At 45.1% G+C, this 11,695-nt stretch overlaps 1 protein-coding gene across 10 annotated transcripts in view; it reads left to right on the top strand.

Moving 5' to 3' along the window:
* The window catches only part of WEE2 (WEE2 oocyte meiosis inhibiting kinase), a 28,381-nt gene that overhangs the window by 8,723 nt on the left and 7,963 nt on the right, over positions 1 to 11,695 (top strand). The window contains exons 1-4 of one of the 10 annotated variants that reach the window (XM_083462019.1): positions 49 to 205; positions 2,930 to 3,291; positions 6,498 to 6,697; positions 9,639 to 9,690. In XM_083462019.1, coding sequence (XP_083318145.1) covers positions 142 to 205; positions 2,930 to 3,291; positions 6,498 to 6,697; positions 9,639 to 9,690 — 678 coding nt within the window. In that variant the 5' untranslated portion in view covers positions 49 to 141. The other 9 variants (XM_083462017.1, XM_083462018.1, XM_083462020.1 and 6 more) reach the window with 9 other exon arrangements.

Raw genomic sequence — 11,695 nt, 5'->3', positions numbered from 1 at the left:
AGCCAGCTGCGGCGTTTGGCGGAGCTGAGGGGCGGCGCTTGGCGCGCTCCGACGACGCCCGGCCCCCTCGCTTCCCGGCCCGGCCGGCCAGACGGGGCCTTGCGCGGGCTGCGGGCAGCTGACGCCCAGCTCGGAGGAGGGATGCCCGCCTGCCTCTGCCCGCGATCCTCTTGGTGCGCAGGGAATCGGCCGGCTGCAAGCCCGTGTGCGCGCTGGCGGCCGCGCGCAAACTTGGGAGGTGGCGCACGGGCCTCTGGACGCTTGTTCGGTGGGAAGGAAAAGTCCCGAGTAAACACGCGCAGCGCTGCACCTGAGAGCTTAACAGCCCGATCCGTTTTGCGCTACGTGTAAATCCCCCACCCCATTAAACTGCTCAAGGGCTTGCACTGCAAATGCTTGTAGCCTTTTGCCTTTCTTAAAAGGCTTAACAGGGACGCACGCGCCTTTAAAATGAATGACATTTTCTTCTGAGTTTGGGGGTTCTTTGTTCCCCACCTTTTCGTGGCAACAACCCTGTGAGGCTGCGTTCCATGCTATGAGGATTTGCACCCAAGTCTATTGCTCTAACCGTGTTGCTGCGTGTAAGTGCTGGCCTTTTGAATGGGGCTTACTCTGTGGTAAGCGGGGTTAGGAGTGCAACCACACATATCCGAAAGAAAAAGTCTGTCGGTCAAAGTGCCACCTATGAGTAAATACGCACAAGATTTGGTTGCAAGTTCCTCTGCACAGGATTACATCCTAAAGGCACAATCTCTGGGGGTGTCCAATCAGAAATGGGACTTACTTTCTGGCACTTCGGCTTATGCACAATTATTCTCCACCAAGTTCAGTAGGACCTCCCTCTGGACTTGCCAATATGCTGGTTTGGACTGCAAGCTAGGTTATATATATATATATATATATATATATATATATATATATGAATGCATATCCTGCCTATTTTTCCAAAGATGTTTACCATCCAGAACACAAATACTAACAAATCATAACAATTAGCTTCAGAGCCAATCAGCCAGAAAATCCAAAACATGCAGACACTAAAGATAGACCAGGAAAGAAGGATCATGCCATAGCATACCTGCCACTGATACCCTTACCCTCCTTGAATGTGCCTTATCCTCTTTTAAAGCCTTGCAAGTTGGTGGCCGACACTGCCTCTTTTGGGAATGAATTCCACGGTTTTAACTATGTGCAAAAGTCTTTTCTTTTGCCTGTCCTGAATCTTCCAACATTTCAACTGCAGTGGGTGGCCCTGAGTTGTGGAGAACAACATTTCTCCAACCACTTTCTCCATACCAACTCTACAATATCCTTCTTCAGGCAAGGCGGCCAGAACTGTACGTGCTACTGCTCCCAAGTGCAGTTACACCGCAGATTTCAATAACGGCTCTGTGTTTTATTTTCATTTCCTAATGATCCCTAGTACAGTGGTACCTTGGGTTAAGTACTTAATTTGTTCTGGAGGTCCGTTCTTAACCTGAAACTGTTCTTAACCTGAGGCACCACTTTAGCTAATGGAGCTTCCTGCTGCTGCCGCGCCGCCGGAGCACGATTTCTGTTCTCATCCTGAAGCAAAGTTCTTAACCCGAGGTACTATTTTTGGGTTAGCGGAGTCTGTCACCTGAAGCGTATGTAACCTGAGGTACCACTGTATGGAATTTGCCGCCTCCCCCCCCCCCACTGTTGCCAGACATTGTGTCAACATCTTCAGTGAGCTGTCTACTGTGACACCCCCCCCCCCAAGGTCTCATTTCTGGTTGGTTCAGACCCCATGAGTGTATCTGTGAAATCATGTCCATTCGCTCCGTTTGGAGATGTCCTTTTGGACCTCTTTGCCATCTTCTTTCTGTTTTAGCCACTCTGAACAATTTTGTATCGCCAGCAAACCTGGCTACGTCACTGCTCACCCTTACTTTTCATGGGCAAGCACTTTCCACTGCTGAGGGAGCTGCATAGATGCAAGTCCTTGCAGGATGGACCACGATGAAAAACAGGAAGCTATGCAGGGAAGGGAACTGCTCTTAAGTGGCATTTTGCAAAACCTCAATCCCAGCATGCACTGTAAGGCCAGACCTGCAATTCAGTAGGCTAAGCAGGAAGGAAAGAGCAGGAAATGGTATGGGGTCATTTTGAACACAGGTGATGCTGTGCTTTTAATTGTTCGTTTTTAATGGCAGTGGGTTGGAGCAGTTATAAATTCTGTGAGGGCATTATTAAGGGCCAGTTTTTCCAGTCAGAATGGGCTATGTCAGAAAATGTTTGCTAGCTGGCTGGGTGCCTTTGCATCTGGCTGTAGCATAGGGCCTTCCTTCTGGAGATCAGTGTAAAGGGATTATTATGTGGGGCTTTTCTCTGCCTAGTTTCTGTATATACTGACTTAACCCCTTGTGTGAGGACAGCTGTGGACTAAATGCTTATTCCTGATTAATATGAGACCTGTGTGCAGCCACAGACTATTCACATTTACTTGGAAAAACTCCCAGTGAGTTCAGTGGGGCTAATTCCCAAAGCAGTGTACATAGAATTTCAGGGTTAATATAACAATACCCTTATTCCTGGGTCTCCTCAGAGTCTCTCTTTCTCTCCCTTACTATTTTTCTTTTTTAAATGCCGTCTTATTTTCAAATGGAGTATGTCTTCTTATGCCAGTGTAGCTGTGGGATAATTCAAAATGGATGTCTGTATATTGAGTAAAAGCTGAAAACTAGCTCTTGTAAGCAAATACAACTCTGGGGACAAAGTCAAGGTAGTTTGTGTGGCCTTTGCATTGTGTGAAATTGCGCAATTGAGAAGATTGAAGGGGAAAGTATCTAAGAACTTTGTTTTGAAGGAATTTGTTCCTGGAGCCTTAGGCTAGGTGTAACTTCCTAGGCTGAGACAGGTATTGCAAAAGGCTAATCAATGGGCTGTGTGTTTTGTTTCTTTCCAGCTACCATGGATGACTGGGAGAGCAGTAGCGGTAATAACTTCATCCAGAAGCTGGATTTTTCAAGTTGTGGAGAAGACACTGAGTTGGAAGAAGACAATAGCATGCAAGAGGAAGAGCCGAGTCATGTCACCCCTCAGAAAAACTGGGAGACTGGGAACTGGAGAGTAAACTGCCCTGTTCCGGTCACCCCACAGAGGCAGTTGGATGATCTTTCTTTCCCGAAATCATGGGCAAGTCCAGTGAGGAAAGGTAAGGAATCTCTGAGGAAGAAACCTCTCCCTTTGGAAGATTATCCTGGGACGCCGCTGCACTACATCACCTGGCAAAAGCTCCAGCTCTGTGACACCCCACATACTCCAAAGGTAAGGTGATGTGGTGTGTGTATTTATATGGCACATTATGTATAAATATCCTCAACGGGGGAGAGGCGGCTTTGGTTGCAGTTTAGACTTTCAACGTGGTTGAGGAGTCTTTGTGAGCATCCTTTTTTTCATTCCACAAATCTTAATATTTCTACTGTAACTTTTAGACCCCATTTTCCTCCAAGGGGCTCACAAAGTGGTGTACATGGTTCTCCCCCTCCACATTTCATCCTCAGAACAACCCTGTGACGTAGGCCATGAGGCCATGACTGAACTGGGGCCTGGTGAACTTCATAACAGAAGGGGGATTTCAGCTCTAGTCTTCCAGGTCCTAGTCTGATATGCTAACCTCTACACCATGTCTCTGGTGCCCTGCACTTAGCAGTGTTTTTGGGTATGTGTGCTTCCTGTAAACAGCGTGATAACCATGGTTGGACTTTTCTCCAAGCACAGAAAGGTGGGGAGGCTGCTTACTGGAAGCCTTCCAGTTGTTTATGCTTGGGGGGTTTTTAAAGCAAAGTCTCTCTTAATTTTAAAGAAATGATTGTGTAGAACTCTTTTTAAGGACTTCCCTTGAACAAAATCATTTGACATACTAATCTCAAGCGCTTGGTAGCCAGCTTCCATATCTTCCCGTGCTTTAATTTGAAGCTCAGGGGAAGATGTCATGAGGCAACTCGTCCCATGGATTTTCCTCAGATCAGGAAGTGTGGGCAGCTGGCAAGACTGCAGAGTGCTGAAGAAATGTTTCACAGAAAAAGAAGTGCACACACCACCTCACAAACGATACAATAAGTTCAACTGTTTGTGGACTGAAATTCTAAAGTACCATATGCATAAGCCAGAAAAATAGAAAACTCTTTCAAATGACAAGAACTGCTGCGAATTTGGGGACAAGTTTCATCCTAAACCACAGAGCTTGCTGATCAGAAGGTTGGCAGTTCGAATCCCCGCAACAGGGTGAGCTCCCGTTGCTCAGTCCCAGCTCCTGCCTACCTAGCAGTTCGAAAGCACGTCAAAGTGCAAGTAGATAAATAGGTACTGCTCCAGCAGGAAGGTAAACAGTGTTTCCATGCGCTGCTCTGGTTCACCAGAAGCGGCTTAGTCATGCTGGCCACATGACCCGGAAGCTGTACGCCTCAGCCAATAAAGCGAGATGAGCGCCGCAACCCCAGAGTTGTCCGCGACTGGACCTAGCGGTCAGGGGTCCTTTTACCTTTACCTTTCATCCTAGAACCAGAATGAACACTCTCGATTGCAAATTCCAATGTCCCACATCAAACTTCCAGAGAGGCAGCCAGCACCACTAAACACTGTTAGTTTACAGAGCCCACAAACTCATCTCTCTCTCTCTCTGATCTGGTTTAGACATATAGCACTAAACTATAATTTAGGGTTATGTGAATGAGCCTGGCTGAGCCTTGGGCTTTTCTTTTTCTTTTTTGCTTTCCATCTCCTTAGTGGTCATAAGGAGCTCAGAAATCTGTTTCTGGTTTCATTGAACTGCTATTTAGCATTTTGTGTGCCCCCTGCTTAATCTTAAGTGTGGTATATTGAAACTAGCCAACTTCATAAACTAAAGCATCAATGTGCCATGTTTCAGTAAACCAAAGTCATATGCTAAAGTACAGTAGGTCAGGGTTTGGACATAACACATAGCTATGGTTAGAATGGAAACGAGAGCTTACAGAGACCAGAGTGCAGCCGCACTCAATCAGGGGAGGACATGAACCTGAAGCCCGCCCAGGTCTGTTCACATGCTCACCTAGCCCTTTTATCATCTCTGTTCCCTTTCACAGATACCTACACATACCTAGATTACATCTTTTGCTTGGAGTGATAGTCAGTTCCACCTTCCATATATTTCCAAACTACTCAGAAAGCAACCACTACCACTTAGCTAACGGCCATCCTAACAGGACATACTTGGCAACTTTTCCACTGACTGTTAAGGAACACTTGCAGTCATTCTGGTTCCGTTAACCTCTCCTGTCCAGTGCCCCATGTCCCAGTAGTATGGTACCTATAAAAGGAAATGCCGTGCAGTGGTTAGTGTCATAGACTGAGACTGGAGAAACCCAAGTTCAAATCTTCACTTGGCCATGAGTGACCGCTCTCTCTCAGTTGAATCTACTTCACCGGGTTGTTGTGAGGGTGCAATTGGGGAGCAGGCGAAGCATGCCTGATGCCTTATGCTCCTTGAAGGAAAGGTGGGGTGTAAATGAATTGTACACCTGCTTAACAAGTGATACTGGGCTAGGTAGACAGAAACACCTTCAGTTGTGTTCTTCTCCCTCTGTCATTGTAAAAGCTGCACCTATATTCTCTCAGATGAATAGCTGGCTGTTGAGAGTCTCTGCTGAAGTTCTTTCTAATGGGTGCACCATACTGTGAGTGTATGTATATATTTTTACCATCAAAATGACTTCAAGTAGCATTGCAGGAACAAGCTTTACTTCAAAGCAGCTTCTGTCACTTCCAAGTCCCAGGCTTGGATGTGGAGCTTCTGCGAGGTATAAAGACACAATCCTGAGTGAGTCTCTTAATTGCATTTTTGCTCTCTTAAGGTTTGAAATGGAGCAATTTAGAAAATCCCCTTCATCTTCCTGCTTGTTAAGCTGGATGCCTGCAGATCCTCCTGGCATCTGCAGTTCTGTATTTAAGCTTTGCTGCCAAAAATAGCCTGCTGTGATAGTAACATAGTTGAAAGACCCCTTTTTGTGATTTAAATCCATATGGCTGACAAGGATTCGACTTGACGGGAAGTCAAAGCCTTCACATGACTCTGATATTCCAGCTGCAATTTGTGTAGCAGGTGCAGCCATCGTGGATCCTTCCAGATGTGGCTGGACTTCCATTATCCTAACACTGGCTTGGATGGACCTTGGTCTGATGTAGCAAGGAAGGTCTTTTACATTCCTAACCCACTGGCACTACAAAGCATAACAAAGGTGGGAAAACTGGTTCTCCAGATGTTGTTGGACAGCTCCCATGGTCCCTTTCCATAGGCCAGGTTGACTAGGCCTGATGGAAGTTGAGAATCCAACATCTGGCGGACACTACATTACCTACCCCTGGCTTAATGTGGTGTCCAGGTATTGGTGAGTTTGGGAATAACAAGCATTATGACCTTTCTCTTTATTGCAGGTTGATGCTAGTGGACTAGACTGTTCTCCGCTGACTATCTGTTGTTGTTTTCAATCTAGAGCCTCTTGTCCAAGACAGCTTTCCCTTCACCTGTGGGAAAGTTCCCCTCCAAAGGGATGAGGAACTTGAGGTTCACTTCCTGTCCTGACTCCGAGGAAACTCCCCCCGCTTCCTTAGTTAACATTAACCCCTTCACACCGGAGTCTTATCGGCAAATGGTTTTCCATCCCAGTGGCAAGAGGAAAGCCAGAGGGGAGCTGTGAGTGTTTTCTCTTTTTTCTTAAGAATATATATTCTATAGGGGGCAAAAGGGAGATACGAGGGTAGCCATCTTGTAGCCCATTGGTTTTTAATACTGTGTTGCAGGGCCTCATGAGTGAGAAGTTTGATAACAATGGACAAACTTCTGACAGCTTGCCTGCTATAAATTTCTGACATTCCTTTGCAATAATAATAATAATAATAATAATAATAATAATAATAATAATAATAATAAATACATTTATTTATATCCTGCCCATCTGGCTGGGTTTCCCCAGTCACTCTGGGCGGCTCCCAACAGAATATTAAAAACACGAGAAAACATCAAACACTAAAAACTTCCTGAAACAGGGCTGCCTTCAGATGCCTTCTATAAGTCAGATAGTTGTTTATTTCCTTGACATCTGATGGGAGGGTGTTTCACAGGGTATACCACTACCAAAAAGGCCCTCTGCCTGTAACCTCACTTCTCGCAGGGAGGGAACCGCAAGTAGACCCTGGACCTCAGTGTCCAGGCTGAACGATGGGGGTGGAGACGCTCCTTCAGGTATACTGGGCCGAGGCCGTTTAGGGCTTTAAAGGTCAGCACCAACACTTTGAATCGTGCTCGAAATGTACTGGGAGCCAATGTAGATCCTTTAAGACCGGTGTTATATGGTCTTGGCAGAGTGTTCTGAAAAACGCCTTCACAGTGGTTGAAGAGGTCCAACTCGGCTGGCCACATGAACTGAGCACATGAACCACCCTACAATCCAATCCTCTCCAGAGGCTGTACAGTCATCTATGGAGGGAGTGGTTTGGAAGCTCCTTTATCTCATATCAGACTATTGACCCACCAAGCTGAGAATCATTTGTTCGGACTCCAGTGTTTCAGACTGTTGACATTCCCAATCCTACCTGGAGATGCTAGGGACTGAAGCTGGGATGTCTTCTGCATGCAAAACAGATCACTCCTCCTCCTTCCTCGCAGTTCTTTGCAAGATGGTTTTTGTTTCAAATGAAATCTAGTTCAGTATCCCGTTCTTGCAGTGGCCAGCTCAATACCTACAGGAAGCAAACAGCACTCTCTCTACCTGTGCTCCCCAGAAACTGGGCACCCGGGCATAGCGCCTTCAGCATCTGAGGTAGAAGATGTTTTGTTGAAGTTCAGTGGGTTTGTAGGTCAATACAGCTTCTTGATTTTTTGGAGGCCTTCCTGGGAGCATGGCTCTGGTGTGGGGAGGCTGTCCTGCTCAGCTGCTTCACTTCAAAACACACTCCATTGCTGTTGGGGATGCTCTGGACTTCTTGCATCAAGCAGGGTATTGGATAAAACTGCCAGGATTCTGGGAGTTCTTGGCAGAAAGGTTCTCTTAACAATAGGAAGCTTTGAAAGCCTTTGCCTCAACCCAAAGAGGGCTCCTTTGTCTTTGCTGCATGTAAAGGAGACATCCAGCAAGTGCTGTGTTGATCAATAAAAGCGCCACTCTAATAACCTCTCTGTGTGACTCTCTTAAACCACTGGAGCACACCGCAAAGCTAAGAATTGGCAATCTTCCTGGAGGTGGGCGGGGGATGCGGAAAGCGTTCCGCGTTGTGTCTGTTTCTTAGTGTTAAATAATAGGCTGCGTGTGTTTTGTATGATTACAAAAAATAGATTTAAAAAAACAATAGGAAGATTATTCCTCCCCCCCCTGATTCTCAAAGCCATGCCTAGCTAGGGGAGCTAGCATGCAGGGTGTATTGTATGAGTGAAAAGCATAATGGCACTTGACTGTAAAGATTACTGACAATGGGTCATGGTACATCTAATCGGATGGCCTACTGTGGAAAGACAGGTTTCGGCCTTCACTGGTCCAACCAGCAGCTGTCAATTGTCAATGCGTAATCAACTGTCACTAAGCAATCAGCATTGCATCAATATGGGTTCGGATGCCAAAGGCTAACTGAGAAGCTTAATTGCTTTCAACTGCAGGAGTTATTCCTGTATCTTCAGGCACAGGAAGGGGGGGGAGAAGGATTTCAAAAATTAAGCTCTCTGCAGGTAGGGATGGTGGAGGATGTCATTTGGTCTGCATTTTAAAGCAAACTGAACTGATCTGTACCTCCCAGACTAATAGCACAGATCTTTGGGATTCTGCACTTCCCTGAATTTTGCAGTACTGCCAGCTCAAAAAGAAAGAAATGTACCAAAATGCATTGAGCACTTTATTCAAGGGTTAAACTGGTTTAGAAATGCATAGAATGGAATATAAAATAAATATTTAAATATGTGTGTTATGATGTTTAAGGATATGATTAAACACAAATTTTCCTACAGCATTTTAAAAAACAGAAATTGCCAGGTTACTGCAGAAATGGGACAGGGCAGGCTTATGAATAAATACATGCAAAACTTAACATGGGCATAGCAGTTGTCACTCTCTAGATCAAGTAAAACAACAGAAATACTTAACTAACCAATCAAGTCGGTTCTGCCCCCTCCCCCCAACAAGAATCCTGTCTATCCCTATGAAACAACATGGATTGGAGGTATCACCAAATCCATCCCCTAACCTCAGGTCTGTCAGAGTTGGATGAATACTTGTTTCCAAGTGTCTCGGATTTCACAAAGACTGGGATTGGATTTCATGTGTTTAAAATGCTGCATCACTAACCCTCTCTGTCTGCAGATGTCAGGGCAGCTGTGCATTAATTTGAAATCTGAATTGATTGTAAACTAGAATGTCGATCACCATAAATTGAGGGCTATAGCCTCTGTGGTCTTTGAGTGATTTTTTTTTCTAGTGGTCTCTTATGCTTATGCGGAAATGCCTACATAAATACTTCATGCAGCTTGAGAAGTTCCTGAAGCTGGTGTTTGAAATATTTAAATGGTGAAACTGAGTAATAGAGTTGGGAGTTGCGTCTTGTCTTTGCAACTGGGATGCTTCTTCACGTGATTAAACTTACCGTTTCAGGGATGATCCCAGCCAAAAAGAGAGCCAGGTGGAACCAGGGTTGCCAGCCAAGGTGAGTAGTGCGTTTCTTCAAACAGGTGCACAAAAAGTATCATGGCCATAAGTTATCGGTTTAATACTGAAAGAGGGGAAACTGTTTGTGAGCCTCTAGCAGCAGACAACAGTATTACTGTAACACAAAGAGTAATCTTAGCACTGACTTTCTTTTCATTGTACATTTTCAAAGAAAGCCCATAGTTTTATATTTTAATGAAATGGAGTGGGGAGAAAAAAATCAGTGGTGCAAGGCAATAGTTATTACAACACCAGATAGTTACTTAACAGGCTTCAAGAAGAACACCATTCAAAACTAAACTATGCGTTGCATCAGATCTCTGTTTTAAGTTATAAAGTACGGCTAATAAGCTGAGGTATAGGCTGAAGGCCAAGTTGAAAGTTTACTTTCGTTCAGCTTTAAAACTACTTGGAAGTTCAGTTCCCTGTTTTCTTCCAGTTCTACCCTGTCCTGCCCATTTTCAGTGATTCTCCTGGTAGTAATGCACTTGCCATAAATGAACCTGGTGGAGGTTTTCAGGTATTAGATTAGGACTTGGAGAACCAGGGTCAAATCCCCACTCAGCCGTGAAGCTCCCTGGTTGACCTTGAACCAGGCACCGTCTCTCGGTCTAACCCGCCTCACAGGGTGGTTGTGAGAATAATACGGAGAGAGAGAACACCACGTATGCTAGCTTGAGCTTCTTGGAGAAAATGTGGGATGCAAAAGCAAAAATAACTAAAATACTCAGACTCAAGCTACCAATGTTTATTGAAATTAATGGGTCTCGTCTGCATTGGACTAACTTTAGATGCAACCCTGTACATGGGTTGACCATATCTTGGTCAGAAATCAACAAATTCCTAAATTTCCATTCCAAAAATCAACAAATTCCAACTTACACAAAATGCTTATTTGCTTGCTGTGTGCCTTGATAAAGCTAGCTTAGGTTTGACCGTATAATGTGCTCCAGTCTCTTTCTCAATTAAGCTAAGTGAAATGTCCCCACTTCCCCCCCCCCATCGTAATGTAAACTCTAATAAATTATACAACAACCTGAAGAGTACTTCCTTAGCATCGATAACAATCAAAGAAGTGAAGTGATGTCTGTGTAATGCAGTATCTGCCTTAAGATGGTGGTAGATTCAAACTCCCGTCAGGCCCAATTAGCATGTACAGTGGTCAGGGATGATGGGGACTGTAGTCCAAAACATCTGGAGAGTGCCAGGAATGGGGGAAGAAGCACAGAGTTCTGGGGGCCACTAGTTTGATCTGGGGATTGAAGGCAGCACCTTCACCTGCAAACTTGCAGGCAATGTGGTTTAGTAAGAAACTTGTCCCAGTCCATATCTAACTCTTCAGGCTTCATTAATTTGAAATGCTGCTGGGAGCATAGGAAGCGGCCTTCTACCAGGTGAGACTCATTCTCCATCTTACCAATATTGGCCGCTCTTTGGGTCAGGGTCTTTTCTAAGGGATTGAACCTGTGGCTTCCTGTGCACATAGCATGCCCTCTGCCTCTGAGTCAGCACTGATGTTATAAATTACACGCAGAGTGAATTATTCAGCCAGAGTTGTGGGCTGAGAGGGAACAGAGTGCTGACCATAGCCGTCAAAAGCAATCACATGCCAAGGGAAACAAAATGGGGCAGGGCAGGCACTTTTATGTTGGCACGGCTGCTGGCAGTATTTTGACTCAGCATATTGGATCCATTTCCATCTGCCCTGAAGGCTTTGATGTTTGTGCCTCTCCAAGTTTAATTCTAGGTTAGTGCTATGATCTACTAGAAGCTCTTAGCAGAGAAACGGTGCCAACACCATTGATTAAAATCTGAACATCTGTCGTGGAATATGTTTTGCAGGAGGGGTGCTAACAATAGCATTTTCTGCAAGGGCATAAATACATACTGGGTGCAGTTCTTTGATTTATCAGGCTTTATATTCTGCAAAATGTTGACACTGAGGCTGCAATTTGAAAGCAGGTGGTGGTGAACCGGTTGCAAAGAAGGGGGTGTCTTTAATA

This window comes from Podarcis liolepis (genome assembly GCF_965112155.1).
Source record: "Podarcis liolepis genome assembly, chromosome: 10".
Taxonomy (NCBI): domain Eukaryota; kingdom Metazoa; phylum Chordata; class Lepidosauria; order Squamata; family Lacertidae; genus Podarcis; species Podarcis liolepis.
This window is presented reverse-complemented; position numbering and strand designations above follow the sequence as displayed.